General features: G+C 46.1%; 1 protein-coding gene across 5 annotated transcripts in view; it reads left to right on the forward strand.

Annotated features, from left to right (window-relative positions):
• The window catches only part of LOC122366280 (uridine phosphorylase 1-like), a 56,702-nt gene that overhangs the window by 14,787 nt on the left and 19,934 nt on the right, over positions 1–21,981 (forward strand). Inside the window, exons 1-2 of one of the 5 annotated variants that reach the window (XM_043338348.1) lie at positions 4,420–4,440; positions 15,750–15,873. In XM_043338348.1, coding sequence (XP_043194283.1) covers positions 15,796–15,873 — 78 coding nt within the window. In that variant the 5' untranslated portion in view covers positions 4,420–4,440; positions 15,750–15,795. Of the gene's footprint in view, positions 1–4,419; positions 4,441–5,065; positions 5,610–11,561; positions 11,926–15,373; positions 15,393–15,749; positions 15,874–21,981 lie in introns of those variants that run through there. The other 4 variants (XM_043338345.1, XM_043338346.1, XM_043338349.1 and 1 more) reach the window with 4 other exon arrangements.

The following is a 21,981-nucleotide window of genomic DNA, read 5'->3' on the forward strand; positions in this document are numbered from 1 at the left end:
TAGCAGCTCGACAGACGACAGACAACAAACATCTTGACAAACCAACCAGTATTTGATTTGGCTAATGATTTATGTGCCTGTTGTATCATGGCCAAACTACTTTAACAGCAATAATCCCTGTTTCATCTTGATCTTGCTTTTAATTCCATTTGAACTCAGATCTTGAAACAATCATCTGAAGTGATATCAGATACTGGCTTCTGTTTCTCTTGAAAGCAAGTTAAAACAACAATGATAAACTAAGGCAGGAGATGTGAGTTGTGACAGTAGATTTTTGATTCAACATATGTCAACCTTATATTGCTTGAGACCTCTGTGACAGACAAACAAATTTATAGTTTTTTGATAGTTTGGATTCTTGGCTTGATTTAGCAGATCAGCTGTGAACCTTGACTTTGAAATCACATAAATGTCCCCGAACGAATCCCGAATCACATGGTCACATGGTTTGAAATCACATGGTACCCGAACGAATCCTCGCATGACATTTCTTCGTCCGCATTTCTTCGTCTACAAATCTTCGTCGGTGCATTTATTTGTCCATCAATGCTTACTCTTGCATATATTTGCGTTGAAGAAGAAATGCGAGCCGATTTTCATATACCCTGATGCGAGACAAAGTAATGCGATACGCATGGGCGTAGGAACCTCACGAAAAGTGGGGGGGGGCCAGCGAAACTTCAATGTCACTTTGTGGGAGCCCCAATACCCCTATGAAGAAATTCTTTGCAGTTTTGTGCTCATCTCACCTTGCTGAACGATTTCCTGCTCTTAGTTTTGTATTTGAATCAAAAATAAAGATTTTACTTTGAAAAATGGCTGAAAAGTGGGGGGGCCATGGCCCCCCCGGCCCCCCCTGTTCCTACGCCTATGGCGATACGAATAAATGCCCTGACGAAGATTTGCAGACGAAGAATTGCGATACGAAAAAATGCCATAAGAAGAATTGTCCTGGAATCCTTTGTTGGCCATCATATATTGACCTTGATAAGATAAACGCATCATTCGCGCAATATTTGTCGCACTTTGATACCAAATTATTGCTTCCAAATGCCGACGTAAAGAAAACCTTTATGTGACGTCATAGAAACAGCGGAGTTCCCAAAAAGTAAACAAAAATAAAAGTCTTATATCTCGAAAACGGTTGAATATTTTCCAGTAAAATTTGGTAGATGTTCATTTTCGCTCTTTGTGATTCACGCTACATCACTTTTATGCCAATTCATTAACTTTTTTGAAGGTGGGAGGGTCCCTTTAAAAAAACGAACTATAGGACAAGTAAGTTTCAACGGCATCTAAACGAGTCGTTCAAATTGACTTCGGTCATTTTTGTATTATTCTGACACACACAAGGAATTCCAAAACGGACCTTTTTCTCTAACTCGTCGTCAACGATGTCTTCTATGAAATATATAGGAAGGGAGATTATTCGGTAGGTATGCATTGTATAATGAACCATGGTTTATTCGCGAGCCATCGAAGGTGAATTTAGCGGCCTATCGTAGGTCGGATTAGACACTTTTAAACAGCAAATATTTGACCAATGTTCAATTATGCTATGGTACATTCACTAAAACTGAGCAGTAGCATTTCAACCACCACTCTTAAAGTGCTAAACCAGTGTTTATTATTCTTGGCTGACTCTTAAGATTATATTCGACAGAGATAATTTCTCGCAAAGCCCTAACACATACCTACCTAGGCATACCTTATTTCTCTTCCGCTCCCTTTTTACCCGTTTTATGTCCGTTTCTCTCTTTCGGTGCCCTCTCGCTTGAATCTTCTTTTCTTTTCCTGCCTCTTCTTTTTCTCTCCTCCCGTCCTTATCGTTTCCTCCCAGTCTTTTTTCTCAACCCTCTCTCTCTCTCTCTTCTCTCCCTCTTTGTCTCACTCACTCCCCTTCCAATATTCTCATCTGCCGCAGCGTTGTGGGGCTCGCTTTCAGACAGGTCCAGGCGCTTCCCACTCCGCCGACCCCAGCCCACACAGCCCAGCCACCCAAACACCCTCCAGCAAATGACCTCTGACCTCGGCGACCTGATCCCAGCCGACCGATCGCGTCCCTCTCCACGCCTGATGCTGATGCTGATGCTGATGAAGTGGTCGGGCTGTCACCTTTGCATCGGTAGCCCGGGTAGCCCTATAAACACAGGTCGAGTGGTACTCTTACCTGGTACTCTTACCTGGTGGGGCTCCTTCTGCTTCGCAGCCGGTAGTAAGGACTGGAGCAGGAGGAACCCGGATAGGATCAGGACACGCCAGTCACAGTCTCCCCACGATGATGTCCTGTAGATGTGGCCAGATGACTGGAAAGTGTGTGTCCTCGTGGCATATGCCATTGGAAAACAACACTTATCGGTATGTTTGCACAAATATCGCGAGTCAGATGTAGTCGTACAATGTGTTACCTAGTGCCTGTGCGAGAAGTCGTTTGAAAGACGACAGATCTGAAGCGGCCACCACGGCCTCTGGCAAACTATTCCAGATAGCCACCCGACGATGCGAAAACGAGCGCTGCCGCACGTTCGAAACAGCACGTGCTACATGCAGCTTGAAGCAGTGACCACGAGTTCCACCTCGGGGAGGCTGATGGAAAATGTCCTCAGGGGTTATTGTGCTCTTCCCATGGAAAATCTTCCAGTACTGTATCAGATCGGCGCGAATTAGTCGGCCTTGCACAGAGAAAAGGTCAAGTTCCTTCAGCCTCTCCGCATAAGTCATGTCATGCATCCCTTCAATGTGTTTTGTCCATCTGCGCTGTACCCTTTCTAGTTTACGCACATCCTCAGCATATTCGGTGTACCACAGACAAGACGCATACTCAAGCACAGGCCTTACATGCGTCCTGAGAAGGAACAACATGAATGCGGGTGATCGACAAACTGTAGCCTTTTTAAAATTGTGACACAGTCCACCGGCCTTATGCACTACAGTGGCTATATGTAGATGAAATTTTAACGAATCATCGACCAACACTCCTAGGTCACGCTGCGAGTGATGGATCGGAAGTGGTGTACCGTCTAACGTGTACAACGGCTGAGATTGGCTACAGAACTTGCGGGAAAATCTCAACACCGCACACTTAGCCTTGTTCATGCGCAAGCCCCAGGACAGAGAGGTCTTATACAGTACGTCAATATCTTGTTGCAGTGTCGGATCTGTCTGGGGATACAACGACACAGAGTTGCGCGCAACAGAAGCATACAATTTAAGGTCATCGGCAAACATCTTAAAAGTACAGGAAAGCTTTGAGCACACAAAATTAATATATATCAAAAACAACAGCGGACCTAACACGGAACCCTGTGGAACACCACTGCACACGTCTCTGCTGCTGCTTAAGCCCTTGCGTTACTCCTCCAGCCGCCTCCCCATTTAGTCATTGAGCTGGTTGTTTGCTTTGATACTGTGTTTTCTTGTTTTTGATACTGTGTTTTTGTCTCATATCCGACCGATTCTTGAATATGCGTCATGCTTGTGGAACACTGGGTATGTGCAAGATCTTCGTGCGCTTGAAGGAGTCCAACGAAGGTGGACAAAACATATTGACGGCATGGCGGGCCTTGACTATGGAACACGCCTAAAAAAGTTGGAACTATATTCAGTGTATGGTAGGCTTCTGCGGGCTGACCTGATCCTGTATTGGAAAATATTTAATGCTCAGTCCTGCATCCACCCCAATAACTTATTTCACACACCTCCATGCTCTAGAACCAGGGGCCATCGTCATAAGATACATATTCCCTCCACTGTCACTGATACCCGGAAGCGATTTTTCTCTGTCCGATGTATTCCGCTATGGAACTCTTTACCGCCGGATGCCGTTTGCGCACCCAATCTCAGAGCGTTCAAGCGTGCAATAAACACTCATTTGCAAAATGAACTCTATAAGTTCATAGAATAGGTATGCACTGTATTATCCGTGTATTATCTCACAGCGCTCAAACGTGCAGTAGACTTTCACAGAATGAACTCTATGAGCATGGAAATAGGTGTACACTGTATTATCTTATATATACTTATCGGAAATTCTTATCGATTCTAGCAAAACTTGTTAGCACTGTGTAACCTGTTAGGCGCATGATTCCAGTCAAGTCTTGCATGACATTACCATATGACTGGCTTAATTTTTGGCTGGCGCGTCTTATATGTGTAGGGTTCTGTCTATCCTCTAGCCTATCCTTTCCTGCCTACTTACAGACTTGATGGAACCCAATGAGGTAAGAGCATACATGTTAAGGTTTTTCTTATCCTTCCCAGCATGGAGTTCGCTGCTGCCGCGGCCCTGGACACTTGCTCGAATGCTTTGAGATCAGGAGTAACAATCACCTCCAGATCCTTTTCTTTGTCATTAAAGTCGTTCCTCTGAGAGAGTAGTTATAGCCAGGATTCAGGATGCCAGGGGAATGAGCAAGAAAACCTAACACGTGAGCTCAACAGGTGAGTTCAGCGAAGAACAGTACTGGCATGTAGAAATTGTCATTCTTGTAGCTACATTGTGGCCAAAATTACGCTCAATGATACCATACCTTTATTGTTAGTGAATATTTACGGACCAAATGACGATAGACATGATTGGTTAACGCGTAATCATGCTTCTGCGTCAAACATTAGGTATTTTATATAGAATATAGTTCCTCGTATATTAAAATATAGAAAATGATCTCTTTTACAAAAACGTTTTATTTTTCTTTGCTGATCATTTTGAGCATAAAAATCATAAATCCATTGCTAAAAACTAATTTCGGGAAAGTGAACTTTTCCCTATAAAAGAAAATGCTGGACCCATGTATAGTACGCTTCTGGTATATCCACTAAGGTATACATTGACGGCATGAATGGAACATGTCATTTTGCACGAGACGCTTCTTTGGACCACTACCACGGGATGGTTTCAGGTAATCGGCCACATTCCCGTTTGGCGTTTCGTTTCCTCGCATCATCGTTGCAACAGCTCCTGCCATCACCGGAACGGCGTTGCGTCAGAAGCCGTGCGCAGTCGTACTTCCCGGTTAGAGGGAAACCGTCTGATGTCACAGCTTCAGTTACTCCGGCGGGGGTAGGAGGGCGGGGGGGGGGGGCACCGGCCACACCCCCGCCAGCGGCCAATGGCCTGGCTCCCCTGGCGTGCCACGCCCACCAGGTGCGACCGTTCAGATGGCCTCCGCAATGGGCACCCCTCCGTTCCTTTTCCCTCTCTCCCCCTCTGATTACACGTAGTTCACTAATTGAACTACGTGTAATAGCCCCACCGAGCGATGCCCCCAAATGCGTGACAGTCAGCTGTCCTTACACGTGCGTATCGCAGCCTGTCAGCGCATCTGTTAGTGCGTGCGTTGGTAACATCTCCCCGCCCGTCCGTCCGGCGGCGGCTGTGCCAGGGGTGCGGTGACGTCACGGCCGGGCCCTGGAGTGACCCTCTGACCCGGTCCGGCCCGGCCCGCGGGACAGTTGTGTGAGAGACGCGTCCGTGGTAAGTGGTGCGGGGGAGCAGTGTGAACGACCAGCCGACCGAGCAGCGCCGACATGCCGTGCGACTTCAGACTCGGCCTGTCGACGATTGAAGAGCTGCAGAAAGCGCGAGAAGATGACATCAAAAAGGCCGAAAGGTGAGCACTTCTTAGCAGTTGCTATGCCAATGTAGGATAATACCCAATGTTCTTTTCATTCAGTCAATCATAAACGACCAATGGCTAAACGACCTATAACCTACAACAGACGACCATGTCAAGGAAAGTTTCCCTGACCATTTCAGGACGCTCAGTGTTCAGTGTTTCCTGATTCCTTACGCCGAAAGTACAACAGGCGATGACCAATTCTAGCTTGTGAGTTAATGTTTTATCTTCAATCGGCACGGACCATGATCGTATCTTTTGAGATAAGACGAACTTTATCGGATCGTAACGCTACTTCCCATCATATTCTTTGGCTCGCCTATCATGTTTGACCCATGATTTCCTGGAAACAAAGTGAAAATGGCCTTTTAGAGGAAGTGACTTTATACCATTAAACTCTATGTAAATTGTAAACGATCATTTTAACTGGTTTTGCATATTAATGTAAATGGTATTTTTCTTTCGGCAATGAGTCACTGGATATTCGAGATGTGTAGAACCGTGGCTTCACCTTGTGGCTTATGGAATAAGTCGTTGCTTTTCCAACTGTGACGAAATGCTGTTTACAACTGTACAGTTGACAACAGAATGATGCTCCACTTTCCTTAGGCAATCAGTTGCCTGAGTGGTAGGCTGTGCCGCATCACACAGGCTGAGTGATCCCAGTTAAACCCTCGCCCGTTTAGGGGAGGGGGGGGGTCGAACAGATCCCCTCGGTTGTTCGCGAATGACTCGCGTAAAAATGGCCGATCGCGACGAGACTTACAGTACCCTCGCGTTAATCAACTTTACACCCATCCTAAACATTTCATGACCCTGACCCAAATGACCTTTGACCTGTGATCCACTTTTCGAGACCATGTTTGGCTGGAATCGCGTTTCGGCGTATGTCGGCTCGCATTAGCCGCGCGTTTGCAGTCTTTTCGTGGTTTGAGACGTTCAAACATGTGATATGCAAAAATGAGATGGAAAGAAATGGAAGGAGGAATTGTTAACTAAAACTACTCTGTCCCTGTACATTGTCTGGAAAAAGGAGATGAAGGAAGTAACGTTTATTGACAACCAGCAAGCATCAACAATATTTTTCCAGGCAAGAGCTAACTGTCTTCCTTTAAATGAGCGCAAGAGATACAAGAAAGAAGACACAAGATGTATGATGTGCAATGCAGAAAATGAAGACCTCGCCCACTTTATATTGAATTGCCCAGCTTATGAAGAAGAAAGACAAGAATCAATGCATCTTCAGAAACCCTATGCAAAGGATATTTTAGGGATGTTTCTGTTTGAGGAGGAAGATATCGAAGAAAAGAAAGAAGTATTGCTTAAGCTGTGGAAGAAAAGAAGACTGCTGGAAATAAAACAAACTTCTCCATCCTAATTGACCTTCATCCTCCCAACACCCAATCCCGTCCCCTAGTGAGAATCCTAGCCACACAAACCAACCATAACAATGCAACCCATCGATCAAAGTAAAAGTTAAAGTTTAAGAACTCAAGGAGGTGCCGATACAAAGGCTAAACCTCCGATAACCATCGCATCGCATCGCATCGCTGTTGGACCCATGCATTAGGGTGGGTGTCAAGGTCACCTGAAGGTCAGGTCATTGACCTTTGATGACCTCGGTTCACTTTTTCGAGTTTTACATGTTTCTAGGCTAGTTTTTGGAGCTGAATTCAGGAGCACCACACCATTGTTTCTTACCAACTCGGCTAATATTTGGTATATTTGTCAGGAACCTTGAGTTTTTTTTTATTTTAAGGCCGTTCCATGGATGTGGGCCACAACATTTTGATCCCTATTATATGTTTAACCCCTTACACACTACCAAGGTAAACACCAGCTTCTAACCCATTAGACATGTTGCTTAAGTCTGGTGGTTCCTCCTCATTCGCAACAGCTGAAAGTTAATTAAACATGACTGGTGGATTTAATGTTTTTTTCAACAAAAAGACAGCAGAAACCGTCTTTCTCCGCCAAAATATACCTAATTGCATGCCTTCTTATCTTTATCATCAAGGCAACAGACGTGTTTTATGGGACATTCACCGTTCACATGAATGATACGATGCTTGATTTTAGCGCTCTGTTATATTACCCAGCACTACATGATAACGCATTTTAGGCGATGTCAGTACCTACTTCTAGCTTCTAGAACTCTTTAGGGACCACTACCTCACTCAACACGTGCTGTCCCCAACGAGATACCGCCCCGGACAGACGCCGCACGTCCTGGACCTCGTGCTGACCAAGGAGGAAGGCATGGTCCTCGACCTCCGCAGCCATCCGCCACTCGGCAGTAGCGACCACGTCGTCCTGACGTTCACCCTGCGGTGTTACGCTGAAGTCGAGCAAGTGACAACACTGAAACCGGCACTCCACCGCGGCGACTATGGGGCGATGGTCCAAATGGCGCGAGAGGCGACCTGGCCTGTCTCTGATGGCTGCACCGTTGACCAACACTACCGAGCGTTTCAAGAAGTCCTGGACGGCATCTGCGAGCGCGGCATCCCTAGGCAGCACCCAGGTGGCAGGAAGCGAAACCTGTACATGACGCGCGAGGCCCTGACGCTGCAGAACCGTAAGAAGAGAATGTGGAAGAGATACCTACTAACCCAGGATACCCTGGACTACTGCCGATTCTCTCGAACCAGGAACCAGTTGAAGGGACTGGTTAGACGTCTCCGCAGGAATTTTGAGCGGCAACTGGTGGAGAACCTGCCGGAAAACCCGAAGGCATTTTGGCGTTATGTGCACTCCCGCCTGACCACCAGAACAAGAGTGGACGACCTCGTCACTGAGAATGGGGATATGGCGTGCACGGACGCAGCTAAAGCCAGGGCTCTGGCGGAAGCTTACAGCAGTGTGTACTGCTGGGATGAAGACCCGGCTGACGTTCCAGCAATGAATCCCCAGTATGGAGGCCCAACGTTGGAGGAGCTGCGGGTGACGCCGGGGCAAGTGGAGGGTAAACTCCGCGACCTACGCCCGGCAGCATCACCAGGCCCTGACGCAGTCCATCCTAGGGTGTTGCGCGAGCTGGCTGCCCCCCTGTGTGGTCCCTTGACAGACCTCTTCAACCACTCCTTGGCAGACGGAAGAGTCCCAAGAGATTGGAAGCTAGGTCAAGTTGTCCCCATTTACAAAAAGGGACCTCGTAGCGATCCTTCCAATTACCGTCCCGTCAGCCTGACGTCCGTGACGGCGAAAGTGTTGGAGTCGCTCGTGCGTGACGCCCTGTTCGAGCACATGACAGTGACAGGCCAGCTAACTGAATGCCAGCACGGGTTCCGCCCGGGGCGCTCCTGCGCAACGCAGCTTCTCAGCACACTCGAGGAGTGGACTTGGCTGATGGAGGAGGGCGAGCCGGTTGACGTCGCCTACTTGGACTTCCGACGCGCCTTCGATTCGGTGCCTCACCTGCGTCTTCTCCAGAAGCTCCACGACATGGGCGTTAGGGGACGCCTCCTCGAGTGGCTTCGCTCTTTCCTGACAGAGAGAAAGCAAAGGGTCACTGTCAACGGCAGCTTCTCGGACTGGGTCGCAGTCGGCAGCGGTATCCCGCAGGGCACAGTTTTGGGACCAGTGCTCTTCATCGCTTTTGTCAACGACCTACCTGGCTGCGTAGAGAGCGCATGCAAGCTCTTCGCTGATGACACGAAGGTGTACGTCGGAGCGGGCACCGAGATCGGCCGCAGAAGGCTCCAGCAGGATTTGGACGCCCTGGCGGCCTGGTCTCGGAAGTGGAAGCTGCCGTTCAACCCATCCAAGTGCACAGTGCTTCACCTGGGCAGCCAAAACGTGCGGGCGAAGTACACGATCGAAGGTGCTGCATTGAAGACTGTTGACACGGAAAGAGACTTGGGGGTCCAGATGGACAGACTGCTTAAATTCAGGGAGCAGGCGGCGACCGCCATTGGCAAGGCCAACAGAACCCTCGGCCTGATCAAGCACAGCTTCGTCCACATCGATTCCAATACACTTCCTCTGCTGTATAAGACAATGGTTCGCCCGCACCTAGAGTACTGCAATCAAGTATGGGGCCCGTTCAACACGACCGACGTGAGGCTGGTGGAGCGGGTTCAGCGACGGGCTACGCGCCTTGTCCCTGGACTTCGGCATCTGCCTTACGAAGAACGACTGAAGAGTCTTAAACTTCCCTCCCTCCAGTACCGCCGTCGACGCGGAGATATGATCACGATGTTCAACATCATGCATGGACGCTCCGGCCTGGACAAGGACGACTTCTTCTCGCCCGCCCCAAGTACACGCACCCGCGGCCACCGACTCAAGGTGGCCAAGAAGCCAGCGGTCAGCCGCGTCCGGCGCAACCACTTCGCCACCCGGGTTGTGTCGGACTGGAACGCCCTACCAGAAGAAGTTGTCTGCTCGCCATCGACAAATGTTTTCAAGAACCGGCTGGACAAGCACTGGATGAACTATGCCTTCATCGCTCCACAATAGATAAGACTGTTAATGCTACCCGAGCTCTTTACGACGGATCCACCGGGCAATCCTAGTGCCTTCAATGATCCCCAAATATCAGGTATCAGGTATCAGGTACTTCCATTCAGATGGCTGAGAAAGACTATCCGGTTATTCACATGTTCCCCATCTTTTCCGGTGTCATTGCATAATCCATGTCAATTTAAACTGATAACCTTTGACCGTTAGGAGCCTGATCAATATCTGTTCAGTGTTCACTGTTCAGTGTTTTGGAAATTCGTGTACCTAGTGTCGGGAAATTCCTGGCATCGCTCTTTCTCTGCGGCGCTGAAGGGCCTCTGATGACATTTGGGCGAGATGTGACCGCCGATAGGGTGTATGGACTAGTGGTGTCAATTTCAGAAAACGTATGTCCAAAGTCTGTCCAATGTCCAATGCTTACGTCGATTGTCCGTCCAAAAATGTCCAAGCCAGCCATTTGTCCAACGATGTCCGACACCTACGCAATAGTTTACACTAAACACTGTTATTTAAATTGTTTTTCATGTACCGTTACAAGCTCAAAAGTGTTAATCATATCGAAAGCTGAGCTTTCTAATAGCCAATCAATGTTAAACACGACTACTTTTTAAAAATGTTGAGGTGTAGCAAGCGATTTTCCAAAGTAGTCCAAAGCCTGCTGCCATTGTCCAACCGAATTCCGAATTGGACATTGGACAAAATCGGAATTCCGAAGATTCAAGTTCCGATTGACACCACTAGTATGGACGCGTGAATGCTCTGCAATTCAAATTCAAAGTGGAAGCGTCTCGTCACAATTACGTTACTGCGTGATGGAAAATCTTCACCGCCGCGCTGGTCTATCAGGGACTAGGGTCGTTCGGGCTGGTTAGTTCGTCGCCGTAAGGGAAGACTGTCTTTTTAGAACTACACAACATTAACACATGGTGTCAGAATGTCTTATGGCGAGCAGTTTTCCAAATAAATCTTATCCAAACAAACGACTGTATAAAACCTTTTCAGCACATGTACTTTATCCACATCCATGCTCTTCAGTCTTCAGTTCTGTTTATAACACAACTCCGACAATCGACATGCTGGACCTTTGAATTTATGCCCCTTCAGTTATTTACAAACCGTGACTGTTTTTCCTCCGTGACTGAACGCCTGCGGCTTTACAATGTGGTGGTTCGATCAACATCCGTTAGAGAGGTGACCTGTGGACTGAGCCGCGCCCCGTGGCCCCCTGTTTCGGTGGTGGTCCAGAGGATCGCCCCGATACTAAAACTGGAGCCACATCCTCCCACGACAGCAGCTTTTCGGCCTCTCCAGCGGTGTTTGCTTCTCGATCGGTCGCCCACGTGCCCCTAAAAGCTGACCAGTGCCAGGGTAGACCCCAGCTCTAAACGAAGGCCAATATTGCCACCGGCAGGTGCTATCGGTCACGCTCCGTTCGATGGGTGTTTGCAATCGCCCGATAAGGGCTGGGTGGGGGCGGCCTACGGAGCCAGTGACTCCATCCCGCCGACATCGGTCGGTCGTCGGTCGTCGGTCGCCCGCCACCGGACCGGGGCACCTGAGGTCCGCTGTCTGCCGAGGTCGGGTTTCCGGCCGGGCGGCCGCCCCCAGTAGAACACAGTAGAGCCGGCGACCGCCGGCCGCTGCACGGGTCAATACCGCACAGACGAGCAGCGCGCGCCGGCGGCGGCGTGGTCGAGCGGCGACCAATGAGACGCTCCGCTGCGGGGGCCCGCACCCGGGGGTCAGGCGGAGGTCAGAGCGACCAGTGCCCTGCGGCGAGCTGCACTGTGCGTGTCACACCCGCGACAGCCCACACCATGAAGGCCGACGATCAGCAAGATGAACGGTATGTGACAGAGGCACCGGCCAAGTGCGAGATGTCATGGGGAATAAATAGCGGCACGTATTCACATGTTCCCTTGCAAAAAATCTGACCTTCAACTTAAATTTTGAACATTTTGCTAAATGGATTTCTATTTGCTAGCTTCGTGGCTGTTTGTTCAGTTTCCACGGTCATTTTCGATTGTACCTACTTTTTTGCATATTTTTTGCATATTTTTGCAATGCAACTCGCTGCAGGCCTACGCTAAACACAAAGTGCATAGTTATTGCATATCTTATCCAAGGTAATATTTATTGTCACTTGCAATAGAACCAAGATCGATAACTAGGTACCTAAAATCAATTTCAGCATTGAATGCAGGCTGCTTTCTTACCACTACTTTTCAGGCCTCTTGACCGCTCAATCGAAAGGAGCGTGGTGCAGGCGGCAGCGCATGAGTCATGAGGACTAAATGATGATATTTTTAAATGTTAATGTTTGTAAAAGACGATAGTATGATCCAAGTGGGGTGTGTGGCCGGTTATTCCATACTGATTAACTGTCGATTTGATATTTTCATCGATCTCAGCCGCTCATGAAGCTTCTGTGCGAAGCAGACCGATGCCTTTGGCTCCGTGGTGATTCATTCCTTCCCGTACTGCAAACGTTGCTGATAGCCGTTCGACTGGCACGGCGTCACTGCGACGGATACTAAGTAAATGTAGAACTGACGCAATACGAGCCAGGGTTGTATACCAATCAAGTCGATTGAAATGATTGATTTGTTTCAACGCGTATTTTGAGTTGATTGGATTGAGTCGATTGACTTTTCGAGATGACTGGTTGACTGACTCGTTTGACTTTAGCGACTGGTTGACTGATTTGATTCCCGAAAATTAGAGTGACTCGTATGATTGAGTCGATTGAATGGAAAGTTCAAATAAGTTTTAGTTGACGAAAAATAATGACACCAATTGATGACATCAAAGATCACAAAACTACACTGAAAACTGCTTGTCATCACAACTGCAATATGGGGTAGATGGCCAAATAAAGAACAGGGCCTAAACATGAACAGCCAACTTTGACTTTCAACTGCAATAACTGCTCCAATCCTATCCTGGTGATAGAACCTGGCGGTGCACCTACCTAGGTACCTTTCTGCACTCAGCAGGAAACTTTTTTTTTAAATCCAGATGATAAAGTGCAAGACCCTATATACTAATAAAGTGTGATTAATTAATAATTCACATCTCCACGAGCACATCTCCTCAGAAACAACCCACTGAACTCTATAAATATCTGAAACCCCTACAAAAATAACTGAAACAAAAGCGCCGTTTTCGTCTCGCTAATTACGTTTACGTAGGTACCTAATTTATAGCTAATTTGCTGCATTGTTTAATTTGCAGCAGAACGTTTGTTGATCCTTTTCTCCTGGGAGCCTAAGCATAACATATTTAATATATTTCATTTTCCTTAAAATATTTTACCGAATATTATTAAGTGGTTTTATTTCAAATGAAATAATAATTAAAACGAAATTGGTGTTGTACAACCGATTTATTTTATGATGATCTACCATACTACATGATAATCAATGACGTCATCTTATCAAAAAATCAAAAGACGTAGAATAAGGATTTATAAAAGCTTAGCATACTTATTGGCAAAACGTTTTCTTTGTTGATCTTGCAATTTATCAACTTTATTTCATAAATGTACCAGATTTATCACAGGCTATATTAATAAGGAAAGGAAGGAATGATTGACCTACCTCACAGGTACCTATCTACCTTCGTTGGTACTGTTGGTAGCCAGTGGCACATCTAGGCAGGTAAGTAGGTACCTACCTGCTTTCCTGCTGTCTTCATAAAGCATACCTAATGAAGTTGTCAAATTTGTAGCACATTTTCAACACTTTCATATGGTGTCAGTGTGGCATGAAACCTAGCTAGGTTCATTATGTTCAGGATTCATTTCAGAAGAGCTCCGCATAACTCACATAAGAGACAGACAGGGACTTTACATGGGGTTAGATGGCCTGATGACTTAGCTGGAATATGGCCAAAATTAAATTGACAACTTTTAGGTGAAAGGTGGTGATTTGGGTTAAGGGGCGAGTCAACTACTGGGTTATTTTGCACCCATTAAATGAAACTTCTGCTCCAATTCTACCCATTGAACCTCAATATCATGATCCACCTGTCCATCACTAGGTATCCTTCCTTATTACATAGAAACTGTGAATGGCATGGCAATTTATAATTTTAAATGACAATATTTTTATGTTTCTTCTGTAGGTAGGTAGGTAGGTAGGTAGGTAGGTAGGTAGGTAGGTACACCAGACTGCTATGGACACTTTTCCAAGTTGGTGGGGCAAAAAACCTAATGTATGTCTTGGTTTGAGTCGTTTGATTGAGTTGATTGATTCCTTTCATTGTCGCGTTTGAGTCGATTGAATCAATTCCCGAAAACTGCTCTGACTTGAATGATTTGATTGGTTTCCCAAATTTGTCGTGATTGAATTGATTGCTATTGATTGAGTCGTATACAACCCTGATACGAGCGGATGGGGCCCTAAACGTAGCGACATGCTGTACCAGCATCGTAGTACCTACGATACCAATTACCCTAATGCGGGCAATTAAGACCGCATTCAACAAGAGCTGGTAGAGTGCGTTAGACTCAAATTACATGATTTAGGTTAATTACGTCGAAACAGGGATAAGTATTTAGCGTCATTCACTGAATTTGCAACAATGCTGTCATATAACTAGTTATTGCAGCTTTTCATTACGCATAGCCGCGTCGCTCGTCGCCTACCTAGATCATGCACAGCTCGACATATTTTATCAGACCTAAACGTGACCTAAATCAGACCTAAATCGACTATCGACTAAATCGACTAAATCAACTAAATCGACTATCAGACCCAAAATGGCGGATCCAATAAGACAAGCTTTCTCGCGACTGAGCATTTGTGTTTCTTTTGTTAAAACGAGATGTCATGCACTTGGGCTGCGAGGAACGGAGACCGAAAAGCTGTTCTTTATCATTGCTTTAAATTTCACAGCTTTCTGGGCTCATTCTTCATTCTTTTGAAAAATAAAATAAAATGACAGCCAACGATTTTGGTGTGTGAATTCTTAATTGTCTTGTCTTTTTATTTTCTCTGCGAGTTCTGCGTTTTCAGTGGCCATTGTGGCAGGTGCCGCCTACCATTGGATGGCCGTTACGTCGGCTCCATGAAATCGATGTCCGAAGTGCTGCCATCTCATTTCCCGTCAGTCGACCCCACCGGGTCGATGTCTGCAGCTGACGGGATCAGGTCATCGAACGTCGGGCAATCGACAATGGCCAATTGTTCCGCACGAAAGCGAAACCCTGAGCTTAGAGTTGAAAAGGCGGCATGACGACGAATGAGATAGAGTTCAGCAGTGTTGCAGCAGTAACAACGCTGCAAATGGCTGTATCGTTTATTTGCTGACGTACCTACTAATTAGATGATTTTATTTGTAATATTGATGCGAATGCAATAAACATTGATTGTTCCTTTTTTATCACTCCTTTTGTCCATGCAATTTTAGCATTCTGCAGTCCATTGCCGAAATTCTGCGAATCTAAGCTGGGGTTAAATGGCTAATAACTTTCCAGAAGTGTCCGAAAGTTGAGCATACTACGGATGTCCCCTATTGCAACTCCACGATTTAGTGTATTTGAATATTTTGCCGTCAGAATTTCATATTTTATTTCATTGTGAGGTGACCTGACTGCAAGGTGTCTGAAGCTTCTATTCAGCTCGTCGGTATAATACAGTTTTTAATAACAGCTATCCTTTCCGCCAGCCAAAAGGACGCTGTTGTGCGCCTTCGGAACCCGCACGTGGCCAACATGAAGTCGGACATCCTGTACCACCTGGCGCTGGGCTCCGGCTCGCACGACCTCGAGGCCATGTTCGGAGATGTCAAGGTCAGTACTACAGTCTACTTCTGCTAGCATATGCATGTGCATTGTGCATGCATCATGTGATGTAAAATACGTGACTCTGGTCAACACCAAACAGATGCTTGTTACAAGCACTGTGTAACATAGACTCGAATGATGATTTAAAGGGACCATCCCACCTTAACATTAGTTTTGAGTTGAGATAGCCAAGTTTGCGGCCAGGCTCAGAAGTCAGAAACCACCATTTATCCTGGTCGCAACCCCCGCAGGTTTATGGTGTTCAAGAAATTTCTTCCCTTTACTGGCAGGGTGGGACCAGCGTAGTCCCTATCTCTTAACCATTAGCGGTTTTTTGATGACGTTAGCAGTCATTTCAACGCCCGCCATTCCTTGAACCCGAGTTTTGCTCACCTTGAGCTCCCTTTTTTATCAACGTGAAATCCGTCGTCGGCGCTGAGAAAGCCTATTGCGTTTCATTTTAATTTGAATATTAGAAGATACCCACCACTGGAACTTGGACTGATATTATACCAAGGCCGAAGATGATCAAGCTGCCTGCTATATCTGGAGCTTGGTGTTCAACTTCAATATGGAATAAAAAACAAAATATCAAAGCAAACTGGATGTGGTACTGCAAGTTAAAGTCCAAAGAAATTTGAAGAGCTGACAATTGACATTAATTCTTTTCCTGCAAGGTTTCCATATGGAGATCACACCATGAAGAAATATTTTTGATGTTAACAGTTGTAAGGGGATTGATCTTCCAGTTTTGACGAAAGACGCTGCTGACTGTCTGGAAAAGGATGTCGGCATGAGGTGCAATTGTGCTTGTGAAGTGGTTATAACTGGTCTTTTCACAGTATTAAATTAAATGTGCCATTGCAGCCAAGTGTGTTATCATGTAAGGTAAAATCAAAACTACAATGTTGGTTTTACGAGCATTGAGAAGGCTGATAGGTAACACCTGCCTGTGCTCGTAAATCATGCTGCCAAAGTATTCTAAATTAATTTTATCATACACTTTTGTTGTCCAGAATGGTTGCACTATTGTTTGGTATCATATTATTCCATGTAAATATGGTAGTGTAAAGTCCGACCAACATGTTACCAGATTTGAAGCTGTTACGTTACCTAAGTACCTGTTTTTTACTGGCGTGGTGAATGTCACCTGGATTTTGTTTTGAGGTGCAGACCTTGTACCTCTGACTATATGGGTTTGAAACTATTATCTATTCTGTTTTTACTGGCCTGGTGAATGGCGACTGATGTTCGTGGATGGCACTGAAACAAATTTTGAGTGTCATGTACAGTGTTTTAATACAATGCTAAGGGCTGAAAGTTGTCTTGTTTAGAGTGGTGAAAGTTCAGGATATGCCAGCCACCATGGTGGGTCAGAGTTAATGTGTTGCAGTCAGTTCGGCTTCGGCAAGCACATGGATGGGCATACGCATCAAGACCTGCTCTGCCATACTTTCAGCCAATTTTACCTAGGTAAGTCTTTTCTTTTTTTCTGCCAAAAGCTATGACATTGTGAATTTCAGTGCTGTGGCCTGTGTGTAGCTTTCAGGAAAGCAATTCTTAATAAAGCTCTGATAAAGTGCAAAATCAGCAATGCAGCCCTCTATTACATTTTCTACAACATCTTACTTGTTCCTTGCATGGAGAGAAAAATGCAATGTTATGAATTCGTTTATTCACATAATTTGACAAGCATGCATGTTACCGCCGTAGGCCAACAATAACAAAAAGAACATCTGAAATGAAAACGCAATATATTTGGATACTGGTTTTAATAGTAACAGAAGTCGCCTAGACGGGTAACATGAACTAAAACAAAGTCAAATCAATTCAAAAAACGACCATATCTATCGAACAAGTAAAAGCAAATAAAAACATGAAACAAATTTTGAATTATCTGAACTCTCATTCACGTGACTATTTCTCGGTGATATTTCCAGAGTTGAAAACGTTTTGAAAACCGTTCAATGACATATTCAGTTTATGTTCGATCCTTCGTACGAATTCGGTATTTCAATTCGATGGGAAGCTCGATCGTTTCCGTTCGTTTTCTTCGTTTTTCGTTCGGAATTTCCAAAGCTCAGCTTCTCAAACGTTGTAAGTTGTAATGCTGTGCTAGCAGCGCTAACACTTCCGCCTTTAAAACTACTCATAGGTTTTAACCTTCTTTACCTTCTCTAGATGGAAGCACAACCACTATCTTGCGCACGGGGCGCTGTATCAGCTTACCCCAGTTAGCACCGTGGCCGAGCGCACGAGACCATCTTCGCTCCTTCGCACCACCTTCACCAGACCAAACGGCCATTGCCCCCGGGGAACGGAGGCATCAACGACAACGACAATATCGCCTACTGCTACATTTGATCGAAGGCGCTGATCTGCAGTTCTTTCTTGTAACAAAGGGATGTATTCTTTTCGCCATCGTATCCAAAACTGGTCTGCCATATATTGCGCTTGTCGCCACAATTTTTTCCCAACTGCGTCATTTTTATCAAATAGGCCAGCTGGAATCGAAGAAGATCTCAGCAGTAAGATATCGTTGGGCGTCAGGGGATCGGGGTCTTTTGGATCCGCAGATACCGCTGTTAAGGGGCGACTGTTGAGTATGTACTCCACTTCACATAGAAACGTTTGCAAGCTTTCGTCAGTCAACTTTTGCAGATGCAGTATAAAATCAAGAATTTTTCTCACGCTTCTAATCATGCGCTCCCAAGCGCCACCAAAAGTTGATGCTTGCGGGGGGTTGAAAATCCACTTAACCTGCTTTTCTAACATTGCCGAATGGATTGCGTCACTGTCAGCCAAAAGGTCCAACTCTCTACTTAGCTCTCGCTTGGCACCTACGAGGTTCGTACCACGATCAGATCTGATGGTTCTTATTTGTCCTCTCCTCGCAAGGAACCTGCGAAATGCACAAATGAAGGAGTCGGTTGAAAGGCTGCTGGCAACTTCAATGTGTACAGCACGAGTGCTCAAACAAGAAAAGATGATACCGTATTTTTTACGATAGGCGTTATCACAAGTGTATTCGCGGCCATTGGGGCGACGTAAGAAAAGAAGAAACCAACTGGCCCCAAGAACTTTAACCCGCGCACCGACGGGGGTTAAAGTTCGAGGTTTTTCGCGAATAGCGGGAAAACCGCGGCGCGTAGCGCCGCGAAATTTGGTATGACTATTCCCTTATCAATTTTACACATGGTGTGCAAGTTTGAACCTCCTACCTTTCAAGGTCAGGTCACCAGGTCACTTTGAATGACCCAACTTCAAGTCACTTTTTTGCAACTTTGTCACCGTGCCAGAGCTACAGTAGATGTCGGAGGCCTTTGAAAGTCGCAGGATGTTATTAGGTCATTAGTAGCTACAATTTGTTCATCTCGGAATTTTGATATCGGTGACCTAAGGTCAGGTCAATTTCGCGACCTCCCCATTATAAGTCAATGGGGGAAAAATCAACTCCCTGTTTTTACCACTAAAACGGGTCGGAATGGCCCCATATACCATACATGACTTCATATACGATCAACCTTCACTACCTTGAGGTCTGTTTTGCTGTTGGGCAGCTGTGAGGTCATGTGACGTCATCAAAGGTCACCAAAGGTTTTTGGCCAATAACTCCGTACAGGAACAAGATACAGACGCGTGGATGGTCTCATTGTGTTCAGCTCGTCAAGACGCATCGAATGATATACATGATGACCTCGAGGTCACGTGACCTGAGGTCAACCTTTGACCTTGACCTTTCGAGGTCAACATATATATCATTCGATGCGGATTGACGAGAGGATCACGATGATGCCCTTAGTTTGTTCCTATCTCGACTAATTCGAAAGTTATTCGAGAAAAACTCTCTCCATATTTAGCGCCGCCATTTTGACTTTTTCGACCCCTGTGACGTCATCTTTGACCTGACCTGAAAATGACCTTTGTAAAAATTGTAGATCTTGACCGTGCGTATCCGATGCCGTTTACCGCTTGTCGCTATCTTGCTTTGTTCTCGAGATCTCAGGGGGGGGGGGGCGGTCATCCGCCCCCCCCCCCCGTCGGTACTAAGTTGGCGCAGACCCCCGTCGGTGCGCGGGTTAAACTATCAGTTAGCATGCACCTTTTCCTTGATGTGTAGATAATTTACCATTATTTGTTACAGAAAATTGCATTTAAAATCTTCCATTTATGCTTTTTTAATCGTTTGCACAATATGTTCTTTTACTAAGCTAGAAACACTAATTAGAAATAGTTCCCGCATCATCAAGAACAATAGGGAAGGCTTGAAGTGAATAAAATAATTTAAACGGTTTTGTAATCTATGTGAAGGCACTTCTAAAATTGCCTGTAGAAATATTGAAGGCAAAAGTTCAACTTTTTCACAAGACGGATGTCTATAAACCTATTTAACTTGTTACAACTCAGCCCAGGCGCGGATACAAGGGGGGGCCATGGGGGCCATGGCCCCCCCCCCTTGGCCGATTTTTTTTCAAAAATAAAATAAAAAGTTAAAAAGTTAAAAAGATGAAAAGGGGGCCTCCTGAAAATAAAGTGGCCGAAATCCGATGAGTTTTTTTTTTTTAACCTACCCACTTAGTTATTTCTTAGAAGACTAGCTGAGAAGACTTCTTTGTTAGAAGATTGGTAAAGCTTTTCATAACTTGGAGGTCTCTTATACTCACAGAGATGACCACTTTTACAGGGCCTCCTAACCTGCACAGAGGGCCTCCAAGCCTGCACAGATGTTGAGATGTTGCCTGAACAGCTAGATAAGCTCAATAGACGCAGTTTTTTTGGGGGGGGGCCAACAAGTGGGAAGATGGGGCCTCCAACAGGTGGGATTATGGGGGGGGCCTCCTGGTTTCTAATGGCCCCTCCCTTGGAGATTTTCTGGATCCGCCCCTGACTCAGCCGGTATTTCGTCGCCTACAGCCCAGCTTTCCCTAGTGACCGATAGAGGCGCTGCTATCGATGTCCGCCCGTGCCGCCTAACGAACTTGACTTCGCCCCCGGGCTACGAAAAACGGACCAAAGAGGTCAGTTCCAGTACTTGAAAATGGCGGCGCCAGAGCACAAATGCGGTCAGGAGGTAAGTCGGCCATCTTTTGTGTTTCCGGCTTGCGCTTCATTCTTCTACACCGGACACAGTTTCCGAGGACCCGTCTTACCGCGCTATTTCCTTTTAGAATCCAATACGTCCTTCGTATTTCTGAGAGGACATGCTCTCTACCTCCATGCCCTACATCTTCATGTACCTTTTGTATCAACATGTCGGCGACCCTCCCTTTTGCCGGAAGAATAACAGGGTGTTTAGTGGTGTGCTGGGAAGAGGAGTGCCGCAACCTGCCTCCTACGTGGAGGAGGCCGTCGTGGATATAGGGGTCCAGTCGGTAAATGCTGCTTGTTCTACGCAAAAATTCTGAGCTTAAATCAGTCAGTTCTTGCTGGAACGTTGTATGCTGCTCGTGTTTGAGAATGACATGCTCAGCTTCTAAAATGTCCTCTGGCGCAAGGCGACGATTATCACTGGTTTTCTTCCTAAGGTAAGAGCGTATGCGGAGTAACCAGGCGACCGCTCGTGTCAGACGTTTCCACGACGAAAAATAATTTATGCATCTACGTATAGGATGGACGTTGTCTGCAGCATTATTTTGTAACATGCACGCGGCCGTCGTGACCTTTTTCACCTCTGGGTCGTCATCTGGTAGATAACTATCAACGCAGTTCTGTTTTGGTAGATCTCTCGTCTCCCAGAGGAATTGCGGGCCATGCTGCCACTGCATATTCTTAATAAAAATTGACGGGTTCTGACCACGAGAAACATGATCAGCGGGGTTGTCGGCTGACTTCACATGATTCCACTGGTCGGGCGTAGAGCCATCGTGAATTATGGCAAGTCGATTGGCCACAAATACGTGAAATCGTGATGACACATTGCAGATGTATCGAAGGACTGCGGTGCTATCCGTCCAGAAGAAAACACGATCAATTAGAATTTGCAAGGCTCGAACTATTGAGCTGTTAGTCTTCACAGCAAGGGCGGCCGCAGAGAGTTCTAGTCGGGGTATTGTCACGCTTTTTATCGGTGCTAGCCTCGATTTACTTCCCACAATGCTGCATTCGATTCTTCCG

This window comes from Amphibalanus amphitrite, unplaced genomic scaffold, assembly GCF_019059575.1.
Source record: "Amphibalanus amphitrite isolate SeventyFive unplaced genomic scaffold, NRLGWU_Aamphi_draft 000794F_arrow, whole genome shotgun sequence".
Taxonomy (NCBI): Eukaryota; Metazoa; Arthropoda; class Thecostraca; order Balanomorpha; family Balanidae; genus Amphibalanus; species Amphibalanus amphitrite.